The following is a 27,277-nucleotide window of genomic DNA, read 5'->3' on the forward strand; positions in this document are numbered from 1 at the left end:
TGTTATATTTAAAAAAGCTGAGATATTCCTAAACATATAAAGCAAAATGAAACATACCCTCTGAACTATGTGCAGAGTAATAATGAGCACTTACAGCACCCAGATAATAGTCTCTAAATACCATTGCCCACTAAACTGAAAGACTGAGGAATTGATAAACACCATCACAGAGGGAGATTTGATACATCTCTCTAAATAACTAAATAAGCGAAAAAAAATCTGAACACTATAATTACCAATGTTTGTGTGTATGAGTGCACATGTGGGTGTGTACACATGCATATATTTCAGTCTGAAGTAACAAAGCTATAAAGGTATAGCAGTGGAAAAGTACAGGATTGTTTCAGGGATGACAGAGTACTAGTATGTACTGGGTGATACTATTAACAATACATGATAGGGCAGTATTAGAGAGTATACAAAATGTAGAGGTAGGGATCATATAATAATTGAACGTTGATGTAATAAGGAACCTACAATGGTAGGCGAAATGGAAAATAAGAAATTAAATATAGCCCGGCCAGTGTGGCTCAGTGATTGAGCATCAAGCTATGAATCAGGAGGTCACAGTTGAATTCCTAGTCAGGGCACATGCCCAGGTAGCAGGCTCAATCCCCAGTAGGGGGGCATGCAGGAAGCAGCTGATCAATGATTCTCTCTCATCACTGATGTTTCTCTCTCTCTCTCCCTCTCCCCTCCTCTCTGAAATCACTTAAAATTTTTTTAAATTTTATTACATATAAACTAGATTTATATTATTAAAGTGGAAAGATAAGTTATCAAATGATGAACAATATATACAGAATAATTACTCATTATTTTTTTAAGTGTGTATATATGTGTATGAATGTGTTTATAAAATAAAGGAAAGTTTGGAATGATACACACTACTGCAGGGGTGACATATGGGAGTGTGCAGGGAAAGGGGAAGGTTATATTTTCATTTTATCATTTGTTTTCTTTTCTGTTTTTCATTTCTATAATGCACTTATATTGCTTTTATAATATAAATAACAGTAAAATGAAAGATTAAAGAGAAAATAACTTCCTGGGATAGAGGCTAGAGTTTAACTGCTAGTTTTTTACAGCTATAATTAGCATTTCAAACAGGTACCAACCAGCCAGCTAATCTACTTCTATTATCTGACGGTATCAGGATACTTAACCAGTATGTGAGATTCTATGAAAGGAAACGTTCTAAACGTTTTCTAAAAATAAATTTCCTAATACTCATCAGAACTGAATAGTATGCTAAAATAATCATCTGTGGCGATTTTTCCTGGACAATTTTTTCAATTATAAAAGTTAACACATACTTGTTACAATTTATCCAACACAGAGATCATCAGAGAATTATATACACATTATTTTGCATCTTGCCACTTATTCATCAGGACAATTTTTAGATATATTTACCAACAGTTGCAAAATCACATTTTTTATCTACATGAAACAGTTGTGATTGGAGTTAAGTAAGATACTTTTGTTTGAAAACCCTAGAGAATATAAAATTCTACCTAGAACAGTTGGCTGACAAAAACGATAAAACAGGACACAATAACAACCTGATTACTGCAGGAAACAGTTTTTTCTTTTGTTTTTTTTTTTGCTTATTTGTTTTGTTTTCATAATACATCTTTCTAAACTACAAAACTATTATCAGGTTTGTTTAAATTATCATCAGTAGTCAAACAAAAATCAGCCTAAGTGACCTAAGACACTACATGCTCACCCAGGCCACGCGGAGTCAATGCCCCTGAGAAACCCCCAGAAAGCTAGGGGGTGTCTCACCAATTCAGCAGAGGGCTGAGTCAGATTCTGAACCACTGCTCAAATGGTACTCACACAAATTGGATAAAGTGACCTATGAAGTCACTGTATCCACCCCATCTCAGGAAATCTTGCTCCCAAAGATATAATAACCAATTTTTTGTCCAGTCCAACTTTTACTATAAACAGAATGCACCTTTCACCAAACCCCAAGAAGAGTATCTCATCAAAAGTCTTAATGTATAAGGACATTTTAATAATAAACTTCAATTTTCCAAAGATTTACTAAGTTACTTTCACCTATACTAATCTTTTTCCCTACCTAAAAAATAATAATTTGTTTTCCTCATCAGAGCAATATCCTTCAAATAGTTAATTACAGCTTAATAATTGGTCCTTGTCTAGAACCCAATCTATGTTAAAGTAATTACAATGTGTAAAAGAGACATACTAATATATCAATATCCTTTAGTATTATCATTAGCTATGCTCATGCCCTACCAGTACAATATGTAGTGGTTAAATATATGTTGTGTTATTTTTGTATTTTAAAAACAGATATATTCATTCAAAGGCAAAGGAGAAAATACACTCAGAATAAAAGCATCCTATCTTCTTCAAAATTCCCTAGTTTCTAGAGACTTTTTTGTGTCTTATATACTGCCATTAATTTGACTGCTTCATAGCTCTAACAAAATTAGAAAAAAATGAAATAATGGCATGACTTTAGCAGGCATACATTTAATATGACACAATCAGATAATTACTATTTTCTAAAGTTGGCTACTTACTGTCAATATTCACTCAAAACTTACTTCCAATTCTTTAATTTTTTCCTCTGCTATTTTCTGTTTCTCTAACAGCTGATTGTGAATTACCTCCTTGGACTGAAGAATAAACCTACAAAACACAAAAAAATTGAAGATTAAGCCACATGATGACCACTTTATTCATCAAAATCAACAAATATTAAACTAAGAAAGCTAAAGGAATAATCTCCCAATTTAGGACTAATAACATGCATTGTTACGTTAATGTGACAAACTCCAAAAATCACCACAGGTTTAAGCCTTCGTGGCAGAGAAGGAATAAAAGCTTAAAAGTAAATTTTGCCTTCTTATCTATGAAGGGAATTAAATCAGGCTTCAAGTAAATTCATAAATAAAAGGGGAAAAAACATAAAGGGATAAAAATCTATTACAGGCTAAGAGAAAAGTTAACAAACAATAAAAATCCCCATAATTTTTATTTTTCCAGTTATCTGTATCAACTTTTATCTAGATATTTTTAAACAATATTTATGAATTAGAACTCTCTCTCCAATCTTTTATTTTATTTTTTTGTTGTAACAGCAGTAACTCATGACCTTTTAAAGTCACAATCAAGTACTGTGTTAGGATCAATGCATTAGTGTTTATATGAGTTCCTAACACAAAAAGCGCTGTATATAGCCTAGTATCATTTATTATTATTTCCAGAGTGTATAATACCTCTGAAAAGCTCAAAATGCACAAGTGGAAAATTTCAACTTTTTCCACTTTACAGTCAGACATATTATTTACAACAGATGAGGGTGGAAATATGGGGAAGCTTTAAAAATTAACACTGAATCTGTTTTGTGACTTTATTTTATGTTCATAATTCTTGCTGTAGGGAAAGGAAAAACAAATTACTTTATAGCCTCAAGTAAGTGAACTGAAATACTTCCCTTCCACTGGAACTAAGGGAAAACCTCAATTACTCAAATCTCTTTTAGTATTGTCCTAAAACTAGGCTATAACAAATTTCAATTAAAGATTACAATTAATTAAGTGAAGTGTTTCTTCTCTTTGTACATAAGAGTTTCTAACAAAGAACTAAACATCCTATCTAATAAAAGAGTAATATGCAAATTGACCATCACTCCAACACACAAGATGGCCGCCCCCATGTGGTCAAAGATGGCCACCCCCATGTGGACACAAGATGGATGGCAGGGGAGGGCAGTTGTGGGTGCTCAGGCCAGCAGGGGAGGGCAGTTGGGGGTGATCAGGCCTGCAGAGGAGGGCAGTTGGGGGAGACCAGGCCTGCAGGGGAGGGCAGTTTGGAGTGACCAGGCCAGCAGGAGAGGGCAGTTGGGGGGGACCAGGCCTGCAGGGGAGGGAAGTTGGGGAGACCAGGCCTGCAGGGGAGTGGTTAGGGGGTGATCAGGCTGGCAGGCAGAAGCAGTTAGAGGCAATCAAGCAGGCAGGCAGGCAAGCAGTTGAGAGGCAGCAGTCCTGGATTGTGACAGGGGTGTCCGACTGCCTGTTTAGGCCCAATCCCACTGGACATCCCTTGAGGGGTCCCAGATTGGAGAGGGTGCAGGCTGGGCTGAGGGACACCTCCCACCCCTTTGCATGAATTTCATGCACTGGGCCTCTAGTCTCTTAATAAAAAACCAAACAAGAAAACATATCAAAGTAGCAATATGCAGTTTCCTCTACCAACCTCACAAAAACAATAGTCTTGATAGGTTCTTAGCAAGAGGGTCTGTTATTATAGATATAAAACAAATAAAAACAAACAAAAACAGCAATTCTCCCTTTGCCCAGACAACCCGCTCTTCTTCATGAATACACCTTGGCGCACACATTAATACAGTCCGTTGAACTTCTTTTTCACTCCACTAATTATTAAGCCTGAGTCCTGATGTGGAAAGTCCAGATAATTTAACTGATCATACTAGTCTTCAGTCGCAACTTGATCTTTTGTAAAAAATCTTACTGATATATTCATGCAAAACAGGGATTACTCCATAACCCTGTGTGTCCAAATGTTATTAGTCCAAGAGACACAGTGCTATTTTTGATAAGATTATAGTCTATAGGATATTTTTCTCAGAAATAATTATGTTTATCATGGTTTGACGTATGATGTTTCAACTCTACAATAGCATGAAAGCCATACACATAAAAAATTACAGGAAAAAAAAATTACAGGAGATATTCAATAGTTTATTATAAAATAGACTATGTGTTAGATGACTTTGCCCAAATCTGTAGGCTAAGCACGGTAGGCTAGACTAAGCTATGATGTTTAGTAGGTTAGATGTATTAAATGCATTTTCAACTTAGAATGGGTTTATCGGGACATACACCATTTTAAGTTGAAGAGCATCTGCATTTGGTACAGTATTTGTAGAGAAGAGTTGTTTAGAACGGTACTAAGTCTCAATGACACCATGTAAAAAGTATTATAAATCTAGGCCCAAGAGTCACCAAATCAGTAATTAATTACATGCAGGATTTTTCTAAGAAAGTCTTTTAACTATTAAAATCATTTGTTTTGTTTTGTTCTTTTTTAAACCTCACCCGAGGATATCCCTTCCATTGTTTTTAAGGGAGGGAGGGAGGAAGGGGGTGAGGGGGAGAGGGAGAAACATTGATGTATCGATTAGCTGACTCGTGGACTAGCCCTGACCAAGGCAGGGAACGAACCCCCAACCTAGGCACGTGTCCTTGATCAGGAACTGAATCCACAACTCTTTGGTGAGCAGGCTGATGCTCTGAGGAGCCAGTGGTCCCAGATTGTGAGAGGGTGCAGGCTGGGCTGAGGGGACCCATCCCCACCCCCCGTGCACAAATTTCGTGCACCGGACCTCTGGTTCTCAAATAAAAGGTCATTGGACATTATCTTTATTAGTGTCTGGGAAATTTCCAACGCTAAGATTAGAGGTCAAGTCATTACTTATGTGACCTTTAAAAATAAATTATCTGAACAGATACTAAATCCCTTGAGCAGAAAATAAAATTATTAGAAAGCAAAAACACTCAACAACCAACCAAAACATGTTTTTCGATGGCCACACACCCCTGAGATAGCTATATTGGATTGTGCCAACCTCAAAGGCCAGAGAGATGTCACCAAAGCTGGCCAATCTACTATAAGCTTAAGGACATCTGAGCAATTAAAGTTTTAAACAAGGATGAGTATTGAGTAAATTCAAATGTCTACCTTAAAGAGTAATTACATAGTCAAAATTCAAACAAAAATGATATGGGAATTTTGGCTTAGTCCTCAAATTTAAAAATGCCAAAGAGCCCTGGCCAGATTGCTCAGTGTTTGGAGTCGGCCCGCACACCAAAGGGTCGTGGGTTTGATTCCCAGTCAAGGGCATATATACCTCAATTGCACGCTTGATCCCTGGCTTGGTAGGGCCATGTGCAGGAGGCAACCAATCAATGTGTCTTTCTCATATCAATGCTTTTTTTTTTCTCTCTCTCTCTCTCTCCCCCCACTTCCCTTCTACTCTAATTAAAAGCAATGGAAAAATATCTTCGGGTGAGGATTAAAAAACAAATATATATAGATCAAAATAAATAAAAATGTCAAAGATACACGGTATAGTTCTTGGAAAGGGCCCCAAGAAACATTTGGATTTCTGAAAAAAAATCTTTAAAACAGCTGCTCCAATGGTTTCCTTAAACCAATGGTTGCCAACCTTTCGGACCTCACAGACCACCAGTTGGCAACCGCTGCTTTAGAAAACATCTTGTCTATTGTTAAAAAGGCACTGAATTATCAGATGCCATTTTGAAGATAAGGGATATATCATGACAATGTAATTATGAGTCATATATCATAAATAAATATTATGTAGATAGTTTCTCAAAGCAGAGAATCTCACAAAGATCCTGCCTGACAGTTTATGGAAAGCCAAATGGCAGATTAAAAAAATCTGGAATTCAGAATGTGCCATAAAGGAAAAATAAACCATGAAGAGGGAAATTATTTTTATATGAGAAATGATATGCACAGAATGTGCTTACAATACTCAGGATGACATAATCTAGGCTAGAGTCACTGCTTTGTAAAAGGCCTCTACTTTGGAAATCAATGCCATGTGGCCCTGCACTGTCAATTATTAAGGGCTCGTAGCCTGCTGTTTCATTTCCTCATTTATTTGCAATTTTGCCATCCGAAAAACATAATTTTATGATGGCCTTTGATTTTGTTTGAGAAACATCAGAGGCTGTGTTCTGAATTGCGCCGCAGATTAGTACATGACTTCCACTTTGCTCACGAACCCAAAACACAATCCAGGATCAGTGGCAATGATGTTTTTTGGGTACCCTTTCAAAGTAGACATACAATATTCAGAGACAACAATAGGGTAATGATAATGCCTTTTGTTTGAGTGGGAAATTTTTAGAGGATATCTGAAAACATTCTAAACAGCATTTAGGGCATCCAAAATTAAGTGGCACAGAAAAAGCTGAAGAAGAATAAACTTATCTTGTTTCTTTGCCTCATTCCATGGGCAATGAAAACTACTTGCATGTGCACAAAGATCTACGTGCAAAAAAATTTTACGTCATAATTTTTAGCAAAAGGAAGGAAGGAAGGAAGGAACCTAAATCCCTTAGTAAGGAAACAATTAACAAATTATGGTATATCTATACCAGGGGTCCTCAAGCTTTTTAAACAGGGGGCCAGTTCACTGTTCCTCAGACTGTTGGAGGGCCGGACTATAGTTTAAAAAAAACTATGAACAAATTCCTATGCACACTGCACATATCTTATTTTGAAGTAAAAAAACAAAACGGCAAAAACACCCGCACGTGGCCCGCGGGCCATAGTTTGAGGATGCCTGATCTATACTGTGGGATGCTAAATGAGTAGAAACTTCTTTTTATGGCATAATGCAGAGTAGATACCCTGAATACCCTTCCTAATTAAAAACAAAGCCAAAAAAAATCATTTTAAACATTCTGCGGAACAAACACAGATGAAGATTCTACAAAGGCCCAAAACATAGTGAAATCAGGAATTCTGGAAGGTAAGAAAGCAATAAATTCCCCTTCTTGAGAAACCCGAGAGTTTCTGCTGAATTCTAGAGATCTTGAGCATCCACACAGGCACAGAAACAGGATATAAAATCTATACTAATAAAAGGGTAATATGCTAATTAGATTGGGTCAACCCGCCATCTTCTGGATGTCCAACTTCCTTCCGGACAAAGCCATGGTGGTGGGGGCAGAGGCAGTTAGGGGCGATCAGGCCGGCAGGGGTGGGCAGTTGGGGGCGAGATCAGGCCAGTAGGGGAGGGCAGTTGGGGGGCGATCGGGCCAGCAGGGGAGCAGTTAGGTGTCAACCATGCTGGCAGGGGAGCAGTCAGGCATCAATCAGGCCGGCAGGGGAGCAGTTAGGGAGCGATCAGGCTCGCAGGCAGAAGTGGTTAGGGGCAATCAGGCAGGCAGGCAGGCAGGCAAGTTGTTAGGAGCCAGCAGTCCCGGATTGTGAGATCGGGCCGAAACTGGCAATCTGACATCCCCCGAGGGGTCCCAGATTGGAGAGGGTGCAGGCTGGGCTGAGGGACCACCCCCCCATCCCCCCAGTGCACAAATTTCGTGCAGCGGGCCTCTAGTAGGAGATAAAATGTAGGGGCCATCCAAAGTAAGGATGATATTAGGAGAATCCTTAATTAAAGCCAGGTTCCCAAAGGGCTCCACCTTCAACCTAAGAGTGAAGAAAAATAAACTTACCTCTTGTCAGAGTAAAATAGAAGACACTGGTTTATCAATACCTTGGTAGTGAAAAAACAAAAATGTCTCCTAAGAATGTGTAACAATAAACTGGCCTTTTCTCATGAGCTGTGGTTCAAATTCAACTTAATACATGTGCCAGAAAAATCTCAATCACAGAATATAAATTACAATGTTCCTAATTAGGGGGATGGCAAAGTTCAAGTAAACTTGAAGATGGGTTAATAAAAATTAAACTAAAAAACAAAGAGGAAAAAAAATGTAAAACACACTTTAAAAAAAAAAAGGCAAAAAAATACAGCCCTGGCCAGGTAGCTCAGTTGGTTAGATCATTGTCCCAATACATCAAGGTTCTGGGTTTGAGCCAGTCAGGTCACATACAAGAAGCAACCAGGGAGCCCAGAGCAGGTGGTGCAGTTGGTTGAAGTGTAGTCACATACACCAAAGGGTTGCAGGTTCGATCCCCAGTCAGAGCGGGTGTGAGAGGGGAGTAGAGACAACTGATCAATTTCACTCTCACATCGATGTCTCTCTCTCTCTCTTTCTCTCTCTCTCTCTCAAAATCAATAAAAACATATCCTCAGGTGAGCACTAAAAATAATAATAATAAAAAAATAGAAGCAACCAGTGAATGCATAAATAAGTGGAACAACAAATCAATCTCTCTCTCTCCCCGCCCCTCCCCCACCCTTCCACTCTTTCTATAAATCAATGGAAAAATATCTTCGGGTAAGGATTTAAAAAAGATTTTATCTTTGATTTTCAGTAGTTTGACTATGTTACATCTAGTTGTTGTTGTCTTTATTTTGCTTGGGTCTTTATTCTACCAGGGCTGGGGAACCTGCAACCGAGGTACGTGCCCCTGACCAGGAATCAAACCCACTACCCTTAAATCCACAGGCCGATGCTCTAACCACTGAGCAACCAGACAGGGCCAAAGATAAAATCTTGAAGGCAGACACAGAAATGATGCATTACAGAGAAACAAAGAGTTACAGCAAACACCTTTTCACAAATTATACAAGACAGAAGACAATGGAATGACATTTTCAAAGTACATACCAAAAGAAACCAGCTATTATTAACCCAGCATTACATATACAATGAAAATATCTTTCAAAAATAAAGGGTAAATTCAAACAAACAAAAGCTGATAAAGTTTATTCTAACAAACACCATAAGAAATGTTAGAGGTAGTTCTTCTGGTAGAAGGAGTATGATAACATATGGCAACTTACAGAAAAATGAAAAGCACTGAAAATAGTATGAATCAAGATGAATATAATAGACTTGTTTTTCTTTTTTTATTATTGATTCCAGAGAGAAAGGGAGAGGGAGAGATAGAAACATCAATGATGAGAATCATTGATCAGCTGCTTCCTGCACGCCCCCTACTGGGGATCGAGCCCACAACCCCGGGCATGTGCCCTTGACTGGAATCAAACCTGGGACCCTTTGGTCCACAGGCTGACGTTCTATCCACTAGGCAAAACCAGCTAAGGCTTGACATGTTTTTCTTACTGTTAATCATCTTAAAAGATAATTGACTAAGGCAGAGGTTAGCAAATTATGCTTGCAGTCCAATCTAGTCATGATCATTTATTTACTAGAGGCCCGGTGCACAAAATTCGTGCACGGGGGCGGGGGGGTTGCCCTCAGCCCAGCCTGTACCCTCTCCAATCTGGGACCCCTCAAGGGATGACATCCCTCTCACAATCCAGCACTGCTGGCTACCAACTGCTCGCCTGCCTGCCTTCCTGATTTTCCTAACCGCTTCTGCCTGCCAGCCTGATCACCCCCTAACCACTCCCCTGCCAGCCTGATTGATGCCTAACTGCTCCCCTGCCAGCCTGATTGCCCCTAACTGCCTTCTCCTGCAGGCCTGGTCACCCCTAACTACCCTCCCTTGCAGGCCTGGTCACCCCTAACTGCCCTCCTCTGCTGGCCTGGTCACCCCTAACTGCCCTCCCCTGCAAGCCTGATTGCCCCCAACTGCCCTCCTTTGCAGGCCTGGTCACTCCCAACTGCCCTCCCCATCTGGCCATCTTGTGGTGTCCATCTTGTGTCCACATGGGGGCAGCCATCTTTGACCACATAGGGGCAGCCATCTTGTGTGTTGGAGTAATGGTCAATTTGCATATTACTCTTTTATTAGATAGGAGGATATAATGTCTATGGCTGCTTTCTCACAACAATTGCAGAGTTAAGAGAGACAACTGTGACAAAGATATGACCGGCAAACCATTTTATTGGCTATCAAGCCAAAAATATTTACTACCTGGCCGATTACAAAACAAGCTTGCCAATTCCTGATATAAAGCAAAATAATAACATATCGTGGGCTTCATAACATATGTAAAATGCAAAACAATAAAAAAAAGGAATGACTGGAGCAATTTGACATATAAGATGAAGGTAGACTGAGATCAATTAAAGACATATATTGTAAAAAATAGGACAATAACTAAACTAAAAATATTTTTTTTACTGAGGACTAATAAGCCGAAAGTAAAGGTAAAATAGGATCATAAAAAAATAATCTAAAAGAACACAAAAAAGAGGGGAAAAGGACTCAAGAACAAATGACACAAATAGAAAACAAGTATTAAGGTAGATTTAAATCCAATCATAGCAATAATTACTTGAAACATAAATGATCTAAACATATCAATAAAAAGATAAAGGTTGCCGAAACCGGTTTGGCTCAGTGGATAGTGTCGGCCTGCGGACTGAAGGGTCCCAGGTTCGATTCCGGTCAAGGGCATGTACCTTGGTTGCGGGCACATCCCCAGTAGGAGGTGTGCAGGAGGCAGCTGATCGATGTTTCTCTCTCATCAATGTTTCTAACTCTCTCTCCCTCTCCCTTCCTCTCTGTAAAAAATCAATAAAATATATTAAAAAAAAAAAAAGATAAAGGTTGTCAGACTGAATTTAAAAGCATGACCCAACTATATGCCATCATCGAGAAATCCACTTTTAATAAAACAACATAGATAGGTTCAAAGTAAAAGCAAAATCATACCCACTAGAATGGCAATAATACAAAAGACAGATAATAACTGAGGCGCACCTTGGCAGATATGAGGTAAAATGTGAAAACAGCCGGGGAAACAAGAGGAGGAAGAGAAAAATGAAAGGCGCTGAGGAGGCACAGTCAGAGAAGTCAGAAAGGAAAATGAGCCCTAGCCAATGTGGCTCAGGTGGGTGAGCGTCGTCCCATGCACCAAAAGGTCACTGGTTGATTCCTGGTCAGGGAACATGTTCAGGTTGAGGGTTCGATCCCTGGTCAGGGTGTATACAGTGTGTATGAGAGGCAATCAATTGATGTTTCTCTCTCACAACGATGTTTCTGTCTCTCTCTCTCTCTCTTAAATCAATAAAAACATTTAAAAAAATAAAGAAAGGACCATGACACAGAGACGGGCAGAGCTGCAGCAAGCAGGAGCTGTGCAGAGCTCCGAAAGTGCAAGTGCTATGATAGCCCGAATGGGCGAGGAGCACTCACCAGAGGCAGGAAAGGCCAGACCTGAGCGGGAAGTTGAAGTTAAGAGACCAATGACCCAAGCACACACATCCATCCACTTGTGAACTCACTGGATACATCCACTTCACCATTCCTCTCAATTGCACATGGAACATTTTCCAGGATAAATCATGTTAGGCCACAAAACAAGTCTTACTAAATTAGAAGATTAAAATCATATCAAGCATCTTTTCCAACAACAATAGTATTGTTAACAGGAGGAATAAGGAAACTGAGACAGGAAAGTTAAAACAAGGCCCCACAGTGAGGGCAATTTGCAGCCAGCTTGTATCTAACAAGCCATTATCTTCCCCAGCCAAGGACACTTAAGAGCAAATGGTTAAAAACCTCCATAATAAGAGAATGTAGAAAGGTAGGGGTAAAGGGGAAATGAAAAAAAAAAAAAAAAAAAAAGGGCAGTTTTACTCCCTAAGCAGAGAAGCCAGCAGTCTCAAAGCTTGGCAAGATAAAGTTGCCAGGTGCTTCTCATGAATTCTGGGAAGACCACAACAAAGTAAAAAAAAGGGACCTTGAAAATTAATCTGTACCCCAAGTATTCAGCAGAGGAATTTTGAGACCTATAGACAGGAGGGTATATACCACCTCGGACCCCCACCCAACTGGCTCTTGAGATTAGCTGAGAGCCCGTCTGCGCTTCATAAGCCAGATGTATAGATTTGCTTGCTTTGCTTTTTCAATAAAGGTGCATGCTTTAATTGCTTTAATAAATTGGCTTTCACAACACAGTCAAGGTCTCTCATATAAATTCATTTATGTGAGAAGACAAAGATGGAGGCTGGGGACAGCCCTCTCCCACTGACTCAGGGAGCTGTCCAGGAACACCTCATCAACTACAGTACTGTTAAGTCTTAAGCCCAACCTTCCTTTTCTCTTCCAGGGCTCCTATTGCAAATATTAGGCAAGGCTCTCAGCTAAGCTATCTCTACCCAAAGTCCCCCCAAGAACTCATTTATTTTCAAGGCTTCAACCTGACTAATGACCCTCAGAATAGTACCAACCCTATTACTTGTAAGTTCCACATCTCCTCAAATTCAACATGTCTCAAATTTAACTCATTTTATCTACCCACTAGAGGCCCGATGCACAAAGATTCGTGCAAGAATGGGCCTTCCTGCCGAAACCGGTTTGGCTCAGTGGATAGAGCGTCGGTCTGCGGACTGAAAGGTCCCAGGTTCGATTCCAGTCGGGGGCATGTACATTGGTTGCGGGCACATCCCCGGTGGGGGGTGTGCAGGAGGCAGCTGGTCGATGTTTCTCTCTCATCAATGTTTCTAGCTCTCTATCTCTCTCCCTTCCTCTCTGTAAAAAATCAATAAAATATATTTAAAAAAAAAAAGAATGGGCCTTCCTTCCCCTGGCTGCCGGCACCACCTTTCCGCCTTCCCACGCTGCCCAGAGGCCCAGAGCGGCAGGGGCAGTACAGAACACCTTCCCCCGGCCGCTCGGCACCTGCGTATGCAAATTAACCCACCATCTTTGTTGGATTGATTTGCATACTCACTCCTGATTGACTGGTGGGCATCGCGAAGGTACGGTCAATTTGCATCTTACTCTTTTATTAGTGTAGATAGCAACATTCCCTATCAAGCAGTTTCCCCATCTCAACTTCAGCTTCTATCAATGATATCACCACTTTCCCACTCACCTAAGTCCCAAAGCTACAGGTATCCTCCTTGTCCCCTACATTCCCAATTTATCACTGACTCATCACTTTCTTTCATACTGACTTCCTCTGCATTCCACTTCTGTCACCTTAATTTATGCCCTTTTAATACACAACTGAATTACTTCAATATCTCCCTACCTGTACTCCCTCATTAAACTCTCCCTAATTCATTCTAAATATATTACCAACAGTTTTCATGTAGCCAGCCTTCAACTGTTGGTCACTGTATTGATTGCTGTGGATAATTTTTAGCAGACACTAATGATTAGCAACTCCATATCCAGTCTTCCTTGTTAATAGAGCCCCAATTTTGTTTGTGTACCCTTCACTTTCCCAAGTGACTAAGGGAAGTGAATCCTGGGGTAAATCTTGACTTGTCTTTCCCAATCATGGCAGTCCCATCCCCCAAGGCATAAGCCCAAGTATGTGGCTCAGTTCCTGTCATGAAATGTGAGAGGTCACCCTTTTGGAGACTTCTGGGAAACATTTCTTTGACCCTAACAAAAATGACATAGAAAACATGGTACTTCCTAATTCTGGATGTCGTCACCTCATTAATGAAATCCTTCACCCAACTTGAAGTTGAAGCTGGCAAGCAGAAGGAAGGGGGCAGAAGCAAGGGTACTGAAATAAATGGAATTGAAGCTCTACCTACAGTGAGGAGGCCTGATATACACAACATGGATAAATTATGCTTAATGAAAGAAAAACAAAAGGGTATATACTATAATGATTCCATTTATATATAGTCCATATGAAATTCTAAAACAGTCAAAATTATTCAACAGTGATAGAAATCAGATTATCAGTTGCTTACAATAGGATTTGGGAGAGGAGAGAATTGACTTGGAAGAAGGAACTTTTTAGGGTGACAAAAATGTTCTATATTGTTACATTTGTCAGAACTCATCCGACTGTACTTTTTTTTTCATTTTTTGAGAGTATGTTTACTTTACTTTTTATTGATTTTTAAAGAGAGGAAGGCGGGGGGGGGTGGAGGGGGAACACTGATGTGAGAGAAAAACATGGATCAGTTGCCTCCCACACACACCCGGACAGGGTCTTAAACCTGCAAACTGGGCTTATGCCTTGACTGGCAATCCGAACCAGCAACGCTTAGGTGCATTGGAACGATACTCAACAGAGTCACATGGCCAGGGCCTAACCCATTTATTTGTAAACAGTGACAATTTTATTTAAGTCAAGTTATTTTTAAGAAGCATGTTAGACCATCAAATGGAAATGTAAAGCAGGCAGGTGGATATACAAGTTTGGAGTTTAGGGAAGGGGTCTAAAGACAAAAATGTGAGTAGCTGTCAGTACATAAAAAGGCATTTAAAGAGATAAGCCTGGATGAGGTCCCTAACAGACTGAGTACAGATAAAGAGAACAGAAAAAATCCAAAGGCTCAGTCCAAAATCAATCTAATATTTAGAAATGGGAAAGAAAAGGAAACAGAAAAAGGAGAGTGAATAGGACTGGCCAGTGAAATAGAAGGAAAATCAAAAGGTGATGTCCTGGAAGCCAAGTGCTTCAAGAAGGAAAGATCAACTGGACTAAACACTACTGATAGGTCAAATGAGATGAGGTCTGAGAATTCACCGTCTTTATTCCCGCGTCAGGAACACAATCCCATGTAAACATTCTTTGTTCTGAATGAGTAACTCACACTACTAGGTTCAATCTGTACTAATTAAAAATCACTGTGTATTTTTAAATCAAACTGTTACTCCTGAAATGGAAGCAGTAGTATGTTAACCTATTTTAAACATGATGCTTATTTTTGGTCACTATTTGGTATTCTAAGTATTCTGGTAAATAATCACCTCTGATGTTTACCACTTTTACTCTGGCCTCATCAAACCCCAAACATTTCCACATTTAAGCATCAAGCTGTGCTACAACTTTTTCCAAGATGTGATCTTTATTTCACCAGTACCGTAGGTTAAAATGTAACACAATAAAATATAACCCTTGGATAGTAAAAGATTACTACCCAATGACTACTGAAGGACACAAACAGAAGACTCCTCATACAAATGTAGAAAGTCATAGAGAAATATAAATATATTTGACACAAATGCAAAAGATTCGGTCCAACACACACATACAGGATGCATATTGTGGTCCCAATCTTTTTACCCTGAGCTAAACAATGTAAAAGGCTCAGCTTACGGCAGTCATGTTCTTATCTATTTAAAGATACACTTTTCATACTGGGCTCCTGCTGCTGCGAAAATTTTGATATGAGAACATTTCAAGTCCTCTTTCAAAGCCATAGGAATAGCGTCTTCAGATAATCTGGTCCATTTCAAGGTACGTTAATTCATTTTCATGAGAACAAGAGTTAGTAATGAGAGTTCCTGGCCAGGACAATGAAATATTCTCCCAGATATGTCCATTCAAACTTAAATTCTAAAAACAAACTGAGCATACATTCTTCACAAAGCCACAGGCACTAATGGTGCATGCAACACACTGCAATCCTAATTATTCCATCTGGGCAAAGAATATTTGCAGTTCACAGCAATTCCTGATATAAGAAAAGAATACTAAAATAAGTCATTATCAAGTGTGTGTTCATATATATAGACTGACTCAAACCTTCTAGGTCAAAATATTTTTTTCTGAGCTTTTTGGCAGTTTCATTAAGCAGATATATTTCTTGACATGAACACTTCAGTCCTCTCTCAAACAGATTAGATAGCAAATTGTTCCTAAATCTGCCACTATAAGAAAATTAGCAGCTAAGATCAGAAAATTCTTGGTACAGCTTAAAATTTACTATTTTTCATTTCAGAAAAATTCAGCTAGCGCTAAGTCAGTTACAGTATATAATTCTCCAATGACAAAGTAGCAAAGCTCAAGATCATCGCTGCCTTTATTTTTATTTACATAGGAACAACAAAGGTAATGGTACTTTTCACTCTTCCATCAGTTTACTACATTAATTCTTGCTTATCACCAAAAACACTGTAGTATCCTCTTGTGTTGTTCAAGAATTGCTACTTTCAAGCAACAAAAGTAGATTTTGTTTAATCCTTTGTCAGTTTAAAAAAAAAAAAAAAAGTTCAGGCCTTATGATATCAGGAAATGCAGAAGCAAAGTCCTCCAAGTAACTAAATGAATCAATTACATTTACCTTTTTTAAAACAAGTTTAGGCCTAAAATAAGTAACCTACAAGGACACATTAAATAAAAAATCGTAGCATGTTTGTTCATCCCAAGGTAAGTATAACAACCTTCTTTGTCCTTTTGTACAATAGACTTCTAATTAGCATAACCTTTTCAAAATTACTTTCCTGTGTTTCACAGATTGTTTGGACCCTGGAGGACATGGGAGGGGAAGAAGGGAAGGAATTATTTAAAGTATCTGCAAAAGAAACATGGCTATGTAATTCCTACGCAACTGTTTGTTAACTTCCCTTGGCATAAAAACAGTGATGTCATTCCACACAGCAGTACAGCAGAGTTATAATGAACACCAAGTTTTTAGATCACTGACACTTAAGGAAATTAAGAATATTACTCAAAAATCTCCTCTCCCTAGAGTACCACATCTGTGGAAGAGGAGAGTGTGCCCATCTGGGGTTATATACATACTCAACATCAACAAAACTGAAGTCATTTTTCCTTGCACAACAGGAAAAGTTGTGTTTTTTTCCCTTCAAACTCTGAGCAATGAAAGCCATGACTTTAAATGGCTCTGTATAAAAACACATGAAGGGTGGGTCATGGTCTATTAGTAAAAGCAGCTCAACATGAAGAACTCCTCTTCCTTTAAAATAAAACCTAAAAAAGAACTAAAAATTCCTTCTTACATTTGAAAATTATTTTATCTTTGCTTATATATTCTCTACTCTAAAACACAGCTTAATACTTTAAAGAGAGCATAAAAAGAGCTTATGAATTTGCAATGTGCTCTCACACCAAAAGTAACCTACACATTATTTTTTTCTCCTCTAGTAAGCACTAAAAATAACCAAACTTGATTCCAGTGAGAACAACAATAAAAACTATTTTTACTATAATACCAACGATATTTATCAACAATATTTACTACACCATGATTTACAATTTATTTCTTAATCTTTTAGGAATCAAATATAATACAACTACTTCTTCAGATTTAAAATTACCTCAAATTAATTGGAATACCAACTCTACAGCTACACGAAATTGTAAAACAGTTGCAAAACTTGAGGCAGCATGACTCTATCCCTTTCTATTAATATTTAACATAACTAAACTTAGAGAAACTGCAAAAATTTCATCCCGGTTTTATCAAATGTCATGGTTCAAATTACAGGTCAACATCCAAACTTACAATTGAAATCACTACAAAACCAGCATAACATTTTAAACAAAGGGCAGTTCAATTAACCTGTCATGGACAGTTCAGATTTCTACATCCTAATTAGCTGAAAAGTTACTCAACTATTTATATATTTTTTTATATTTATTACCTATCAGAAATAAACCTACTGTTTCACTTTCTACCTGTGCCACATTTATCTTAAGTCTAAACACTTCTGGATCTTTTAACCATTAGAGATCAACCATCAAATTACTTCAACAAGTAGAAATAGCAACACCGCTCCCAAACAGCAATTTCTGCATTGCTAGACACTTATCTAGTTGGTAGATTTATACCATTGTTCATTCTTAGTTCCTTAAATGTAAAAAAATACCCACAGAATGGTGGCATACCTCTAAATTAGTTTAAATATGGCACAAAGTTATTTCTGGTTAGGTTCAAGTTTTAAAAAGACACTAATCATTCTTTTCAAAGGCTAATCTACTCAAGTTCCTCCCATATTAAAAAAATAAAAAGCTTAATTTGTCTCTTTTGGAAAGAAGAAATGTTATTTATATAACCCTCAAGCAAAAGGAGATTAGAATAATAGGATAACAGACCTGACATCAAATCAGGGTCAGGGTTATACCTATTGTTAATAAAAATAAGTTTGACATTTATCCTAATGATCTTTTCAAACACTAGCATGGTTAAATGTCATTTATGTGTACTTTCAAATGTAATTCTTTTTTTTTTTAACTGTACTTCTATGCAAAGTACAAAAGAAGAAAACTACCATATACCATTAGAAACTGGTTCTTATTCCTAAAAAAATAAATACAAGAAACATTCATGTAACATTTATTTGAGATCTAGTATTTATTTGATTCCCTCCTTGTATGCTAGAAAGATGCAAAGACAAACACTTCCAACTATTCAGACAGATCATTCCACAGTTGTAACTTTCATCATAGTTCTCAAAGCAGTCTGGTGAGGTCAGCTCACAAACAGCTTAAGGAGTAAAACTAGAAATTGGTGGTAGTAGTATCAGGCTACATAACAGCCTCTCCAAAGAATATGAAGTAACAGAACTAAAATGTGCTGGCAACATGCCAAGAGACTAGATGGAATATAGCTTTGAGCAACAAATACCCAGAGCTTACAGTATATAGCAATTCATCATCTCTTACCCTGCAAGCTTGATTTTCCTTGTTTTAAGTCCAAAATAGCCATATATAACAGGTATTTAACTCTACCAAATTCTCCATATTTGTGACTTGAAAGGCACTGGGCTTGCAATGATTTAGTAAACTAAATACATACCCTAAAAAGAAAAATGACTTTCATCCTATGTGAAGATGAGAATGGTAAAACAGATACAATTATATTGATATTGTTCTGCAGAGAATAGCCTTTATTCTCCAAGGGCTATACTGCTCTCAGTTTAGTTTCAAAGGCTTGGATTTTTCTATATTGTCAGTTCTGACTGAGTATCTCTGCAACTGGTTGGTATTTAGAATTAGTCAACTTTCTCAACAATTTAATAAAGAATTAATCCTGTCAGATCAAATGACATAATTTTGTTCAAAATTCCTCTGACATTAGTCAAAATATGTTACTTTTATAATTTCATCTTTATTGAATCATAATATTAAAACAATAACAAACTCTAATTCTAAGTCTGTCACTTTCTAAACATATATTCTTTCTAAAAAGCCAAAAGAAAATGCAGTTATTTTAGGCAAAAGAATCTTACTCAACTCAAATCAATACACATTTAACATCTAGTTTGTGCCAGACATTATGCTGAGAACTAAAGAAACAAAGATAAATATGTATGTACATGGTCTCACAGAACTGACAATCTGGTTGGGGAAACTAGCTGGTGTAGCTCAGTAGTTGAGCCTCGACCTATGAACCAGGAAGTCACAGTTCAATTCCCAGTCAGGGCATATGCCAGGGTTGCAGGCTCAATCCCCATTAGAGGGCGTGCAGGAAGCGGCCAATCAATTATCTTTCTCTCATCACTGATATTTCTATCTCTCTCTCCCTCTCCCTTCCTCTGTGAAATCAATAAAAATCAATCAGCCCAGCGGGTATGGCTCAGTGGTTGAGCAGTCAACCCATGCACCAAGAGGTGTCTGGTTCGATTCCCCATCAGGGCACATACCCAGGGTAGTGGGCTCATTTCTCTCTCATTGATGTTTCTATCGCTCTCTCTCTCTCTCCCTTCCTTGCTCTCTAAAATCAATACTAGTAAAAACATTTTTTTAAATCAATCAATAAATCTCAATCTCTCTCTCTCATCCTGTGTATGTGTATATGTGTATATGTGTGTGTTCTAAAGTAGCTATAGGAACAAAAGCCCTGGTACCACCCCAGATATGTAATTAAGTCTGCCAGAAAGGAAAAAATCTTCAGAAAAACCTAAGTTATGTCTTAAAGGATGAGAATTTCACAAGAGAAAGTCGAGTATCGCAGGCCAAGGACAGAATGAGCAAAAGCAAGAAATCACAAAACATGGCATGTGTGAGGAAGCCCATGTGGCAAGGCTAAGAATAACAATTTCTGATTCATATGCTACTACATGACAGGCATCACTAATCAATTAAAACATGTTTAAAGTCTATATGAGACTCAAACTCCTTCTCAACAGATAACCCAAAACCAATGAAAGGAACGAAGTCCATGTGATGAAATTTACGAGCTATCCTGAGTCTAGGAATAAAAAATGGTGGAACTTGAGACTAGAAGGATAAATAAAGGACAGATTATGAATTACTATGAGGCTAAGGAGTTTAAATTTTATCCTGTGGACAACAGAGGATGAACAAAGGATTTTATGAAGAATATTGGCATGATCAATTCTGGCAGATGTGTAAACAATGCATTTGGACAGATAGAATAAAGGCATAAAGAACAGTTAATATGCTATTGCAATAGTCTAGAAAAGATTAATGAGGCCTGAATTTCAGCGATGGCAAAAATCTACTGCAGATTCTAAAACAAAAAAATAGAGTGTTTTAGATTTTAGAATCCATGGTTTCAAAACAATTTGAGAAAAATTAGTATTCTATTTAGAATTCCCAAATAATACTCAAAAAGGAAAAGATAAGACAACATAAGGTAAAGACTAGAATTAAAGAAATGAATCACAATGATACTCAAGATTACCCAAGACTATAAATTCAGAAATAGATATTTCAGGTTTAGCATCAAGAAAGAGAACGTCCTCATGACCAGACTAATACTCAGCAAGTCTTTTCTTCCTGAGGGCACTAATATTCTAGCCAACCAACAAACACTATTCACCTTACATGCCCCTACAATGCAGGGTCAAATGCACACTCCCAGTGAGATGCAGAAAGCACATAAGTCAAATTTAAAACCAATGTCTGAAACCATATAGGAGTCCCACTTTATCCAAACATTTAAAACTACATATTTCTTTTTAAAAACATAAATAATATGAAACAAATCTTCTGGAAATATTACTGTCCTATCATTAACTAATTCATATCCCAGCCTTAAAACTCTAAGATTCTTTATGTGGAATGCAATCTATTTGTAGCACTTTGGGCAGTATGCAAAAAAAATAGCAACACTCCTATCACTTCTGCAGAATGTTTAATAAATGAAATTATTCTAATTAAAAATAAAAGCTTCATTGTAACTCAAAGGCCAAAGATAGTCAAAGAGTTTTTCTATTTTGGAAAAAGATTCTTTAGCTGTTGCAAACAGGCTAATGTAGTGATGTGAAATCCAAGGACAACATGTTAACAACCATGCTAGAAAAGCTAGCATTACTGTTTTAAGACCTAAGGATATTCACATTAAGGATAAAATTATCCTGTGATGAATGCCAACAATTCACTTCATACTACATAGACACATATTCAAGGGCACTACTTTGTTCTCAACCCAATTCTTTTGTGTCCCAGTAATAAACTCTCAAATTGGGATTTTCTTCCTCTTAAAACAAGCTAAAATGAAAAATATGAACTCCGGAGACAAAATTTATTTGTGGCATATTGTTTATTCTGATCAAGCAAATCTAATGAACAGTTTATCATAATCTATCTCTTTTCCAGAAAGCTATGGATTAGCTAGTCAGGAGCAGGGTCTACTTCTCATGATGTCATTCCAAAGTCACTGCTAAATGTTACACATGTTATGCTTCCTTCAAATCAATCACAAAATAAGTCATCCCAAGACTGAGGTCAAATTCCATTCTAACTAAAAGCTCTCCAAACTTAAAGTAATGGTCCACTTACTAAGTAATAGTCAAGACTAAATTCCAGAAGAACCCTCCTCCTGTATCTCAACCCCCCCAAACCAGTCCTCTCCTTTTAGCTCATTGTAATGGAATGTGACCTGTAGTTAAGGGCTTTTCCATTCCTTACTTATTGCTCAGAGAACAGATCTGCTCTCTCTCTCATAAAGGTAATATATGTTTTAAAAGAAAAAAGTGAAGTGCTATTAGATGTTAATCACATAACAATAAGAACAAACAAAACATAAATTGGTTTACTAGATTTCTCGTGTATGACAGAACAAGTGCATATAAATGACAACTGAATATTTAACTTAATATTTTTATTTTAGGACACTCGTCAGACATCTAAAAGATGATTTGTATGACTCCTCACAAATTAGGTAGAGAAGGGGAAGTTAAAACTACAACTACTTAAATAAATCTTCACACACAAAATTACTATGAACATCTTTTCATGACAAATCATATTTTTATCATTGAAGTTACACACTTTTAAGCATCCAATGTAGAGAGAGGAGGGAAATATTTAAGAAATGTACTTCAAAGTCTAAAATTAAACACATCTGGCCCCATCTTCTCCCTCCCCTCTCCCAGGCATAGTAGTAGCTTTACCTTTCTCTCTTCTAAGCAGCAAGAGCCTTTCTTCTGCCTCTGTATCTTGTTTCCTGAGCCCATTTCTCCTACAGCTCACTTCTTCTACCTCTATGATTTTCTAAATAAACCTTCTCTTACAATTTGAAGGGAAAAAAATTAAATTCAACACATCTATCTGGTATTCAGTTTCTCATTTTTAAAAAATAAGGTATTAGAGCGACTGTGAAACTTTAACCCGTTTTAAAATGAACAACTTTTATGATTTATTTCAGACAAAACATATCCCAAGATGACCCCCTTAAGAATATATTTTACTTACATTCTTCCTACACCTTCATACATGTTAGTCTCGTCTACCAAAGTCATAATCTCTGTATCTGTAAGATGGGCATGCTTTTTCGTTCTGTTTAGCTGTTCAATCTGTATGTCTGCAAGCTTCACCTTCTGTTGAGTGTCAATAACTTTAGCTTGAAGCTCTGTGAAGGCCTAATAAAAACAAGTCCTTGATTTAGTAGGTGAAATATTTTACAGGAAACATTTAAGTCAAATCCAAATATGTTAAAATAAAGCATGCTAACCAGAGGCAGAGCTGTGAAATTTACTAAACCAAACATCAATAAAAGTTAGTATAATTGTAATCAGTCAAGCCACCAAGTTAACTACTGAATTTACCCTGTCCTCAGAATATGGAATCTTTTTGAAGAAGCAGAAATAAATGCACATTAAATTGTAGCCATATCAAGTAGCAGGTGCTCAAGGAGTAATAAAAGTAATAAATGTAAGAGTCAGAGGATGAAACCCAGAGATCCAAAACAAGAACCATAAATGGAACAACTCTCTACATTTGTATTACTCAACTACGTTTCAAAGCACTTTCCCACATTTGTTTCAAATATTACTATAGGTATATTAATAAAATGAGAACACTGAGGGATATAATAAATATCTCATTTACTCCTCTCAAATCCTATGAGTTAGGGTGGCAGTTTCATCATAACAGTTTATAAATTAAGTAAATGTGATAAGAGTTAAGTGGCTTGCAAAGGGTTGAACAACTATCGGGAGGAAAGGCAAGTACTTAAATCCATTTCTTCTGACCTCCAGTTCAGGAATTTTTTTATTCTATTGTCTATAGTAATATCCAGAATATAAATATTCTTAAGAGAAAGAAAAAAACACATTGGTATTAGAATTGCATCATGATCTTCATATGCATAGACCAAGCCAAATTTGACCCTTATGTACACTTCACTCAAAGATAAACACAGTTCATGAATACTCTTGTTGAAGTGCCTGGAATGACTGTCACAAGCTGTCAAATTTATGCCTTAATAATAACATTTGTGACGGCAATACATGGCAAAGGCTACTACTTAACTTTTATTCTGACTTGATTCTCACCTACTAGTAAGGTTTCAAAATATTTATTTGGGAGGGAGGGAGAAGCCTGAAATTTCCTATTAGTCTCCAGGCAAAAAATAATAATAATGATAATTTATATTAGAAGTCAAAATTTTTAAACGTATCTTTAGTTAATTTAATTGATTGTCAAAACTATCCAATTTAAGGCCGAAATCATTTTCTTAGTTTGCATTGATTGCCCACAGGTTTCTTAGCAACAAATTCAAATACTGGGAGGTGAGTCTATTCACAGCTGTATGCTATTGTTAGCTCTTTTACTAAACCCTGACTTAAATTTGAATCTTTAACATAATACAAAATTACAGGTACTGCCTGATTGTTTGGTACACAGTTTGCTAAGGAAACTAGTATATTGTTAAAGCTGAGATACTACAGCGTAAGAGAATACCACCTAAGGGCCAAATTTACAAGTTTCAAAACAAGAATGACAAAAAGATACACACATAAATCCTCACAACAGTAACATCTTCAATGTTTAGGATCTACAGCTATTTCAGCTGTCCAATTGCTTATGCACAGATTGACCAGCAGGCAGTCTTGAGTAAAATTTGTTTTTCTCAAGAACCTAAATAGCCGAAAGGTGTGGAGTAAGGCAGGGGATACTGGATTTGAGCCCCAACCTTTGACTGAGTCTTTTCTGGAACTCCGTTTTCTTTCCTAGAAAAGGATAGGTTTAAAGTAGATGAAAGCCTAGGATTCTTTTCAATCCCCATCCCCCTCCTACACCCTTCCTACCCCAAAAAAATATGATTTGGGATCAGTAGAGATGTTAGAATCCTGACAACTGGTGGTGAAAACGTTTCTGAATGACAATACATTTATAAGCAATTGAAGAGATAAACCTAATTTCTTCCGATATCAATTTTATTTAGAAAACCTCACGGGACCGGTTTCTTTCTTCCAAAAACGGTGGGGGGAGGGGAGCCTGAGATGAGCATTGCTATGAGCTTATCTGACTCTGAACTGCAGTGCAACCTTTCCAAGTTCGGGGTGGAATAAGAGGCCTAAAAGCACAGGCCGGAACAAGGGACGACAGGACAAGCCAGTCATCCGCCCCCCAGACTTCACCAAACCCAGCCCAGCCGGCTCTTCTCCAGCCAAAGCCGCTCGCCCCCCACTCCAACCTAACGAGACCCGCCCGTTAGGATTCTGGGAGATCACCCCCCAGTTCCCTGGGGCCTCTTTCCCTCCGCAAGACTCAAGTCTCCTCAATATTCTTGCCCACCGTTCCCTTAGCTACCAAACAGAAGCCTCAGCCTCCTCAAGACGCTTTCTTACCTTCTTCAACTCCAGATCCACGGGCGCCGCCATCTTGGCTCACTCTCTGCGCCTGCGCGGTGGAGAAAGCCGGAAAGTGTGGGGGGGAAGGGCGCGCCTTGGAGATTTGAGTATTTCCCTCCTTCCTTCTGCGCCTGCGCCGCATGAGTGGGGCTAGGCAGGCTTCTTCCTTTCTTCCCCGCTAGTAACTCTTGAAATACCCCAGGTTACGATTCAGTCTGCGTACCCCCTGTGATCTATCAGGCCTGGCCTGCTTCTCCACATCCTTCCAGACACAACACGACACGCAGATTTCGTGTATGGTTTTAAGCATTTTAACAAATTGCTTAATTTGTGCTACTAAATTGAGATGTATGTAGATCAGGCCAAACCTCTTCAGTCATTCAGCTAGTCTCTGTACTGTCAGGGGTGAGAAAAAAAATAAAAGTCAGCCTGAGCATCAGGTATGTCTGTATGGAGAAGGCCATAATGCTATTGGAGTGTTCTTCCCGAGAACTTATTTCTCCTGACCTCTCCTGAAGACCTTTTGGCACAGTGGTTCTCAAGAGAGGCCAAATAAGTTTGTTTAAATAGATATACATATTCATTCTCTGGTCCTTATCCCAAACTTATTTACATAGAATCTTTGAGTTTGGGGCCCAGATTCTCGCACTTTTGCAAACAGCCTTTATGACCTGATGCAAGTCATCTGCAGACCACATTCTGAGAATTTGCTGTAAACGGCCAACATTTGAACAAGAAGGATGGATAGAAATTGGACTTTTGAAAATGGAAGAAATGGATGTTTTACCTACTCTAAAAACTTATGAGGGAGGGTAAAGGACGGAAATTTGGAACCAACCAGATCTGGATTGAAGGTTTGGTCTACCTTAACCATAAGTCTGTCTGGTTCCATTTACTGTGTGGCAGTAGAGTTTTTCTTCTCTTTTAATGTTAGAATAACAATATTGACCTAACGGGGTTATCACCTGAGGTGTTTTTGGCTGTGAATTCTTCCATTGGGAGCATTTGCTGTTCTTTCTTGTGACAGTTGATTTTCTCATATCACATAAGTTTTTGTCTAAAAACCTATCTTCGGTATCTATCATGTCCTGGGCTGTGTAAACATCCCTAAGGTTAGGTTCCAATTCACGTCTACCAAAGCCCTATGAGCTTCATGGTTCCAGACCAGTTCTTACATTAATCTTGATATCACATGAGTGAAGCATATTTGGGGGGAAATAAAACTTTCTCTGACCATAAAGTTGGCAGAATGTGATATACATTTATGAACTGGAAGCCACTGTATTATTTTTCCATATTTCCTTTTTTAAAATATATTTTATTGATTTTTTACAGAGAGGAAAGGAGAGGGATAGAGAGTTAGAAACATCCATCAGCTGCCTCCTGCACACCCCCTACTGGGGATGTGCCCGAAACCAAGGTACATGCCCTTGACCGAAATCAAACCTGGGACCCTTCAGTCCACAGGCGGACACTCTACCCACTGAGCCAAAGCGGTTAGGGCCATATCTCCTTTTCATTTAGGTCTTCAAAATGAAATTATTTCCTTTCTCTCTCTAGAGCTTCTAAAATGGCAAGAAAGATTATCTATGAAAGCCTTGCAGTAGTACTTGGACACTTGCCTGGAGAATAACCAGAATGTGCTTGCTTCTATTATTTCATAGAAAAACACAGACTTCACACTGAAGGCTTCGCTAATGTAGGAATATACTATTTCTGAGGTTTGATAAGCTATGAAAATTTAGAAGGGTGATCTCCTATTATCCCTCAGCTCTGCCTTACCCATGCTCGATACATTTATTTATTCCTTCAACAAATATTTTTTAACATGTGTTAGGCACCCTTCTCCCTTCCCCACAGAAAATAAAATAAAATAAAATAACATGTGTTGGGCACTGATCTAGACCCTTGGAATATAACA

General features: G+C 38.0%; 1 protein-coding gene across 1 annotated transcript in view; it reads right to left on the minus strand.

Annotated features, from left to right (window-relative positions):
- PFDN1 (prefoldin subunit 1) overlaps positions 1 to 25,423 on the minus strand; it is a 62,149-nt gene extending 36,726 nt beyond the window's left edge. Inside the window, exons 1-3 of the mRNA XM_079770683.1 lie at positions 25,354 to 25,423; positions 22,973 to 23,139; positions 2,586 to 2,670 (exon numbers count right to left, since the gene is read on the minus strand). Of these exons, the coding sequence (XP_079626809.1) occupies positions 2,586 to 2,670; positions 22,973 to 23,139; positions 25,354 to 25,386 (285 nt within the window). The 5' untranslated portion in view covers positions 25,387 to 25,423. The remainder of the gene's footprint in view (positions 1 to 2,585; positions 2,671 to 22,972; positions 23,140 to 25,353) is intronic.
- Between the last annotated feature and the right edge of the window lie 1,854 nt (positions 25,424 to 27,277).

The sequence above is a fragment of the Cnephaeus nilssonii genome (genome assembly GCF_951640355.1).
Source record: "Cnephaeus nilssonii genome assembly, chromosome: 5".
Classification (NCBI taxonomy): Eukaryota; Metazoa; Chordata; class Mammalia; order Chiroptera; family Vespertilionidae; genus Cnephaeus; species Cnephaeus nilssonii.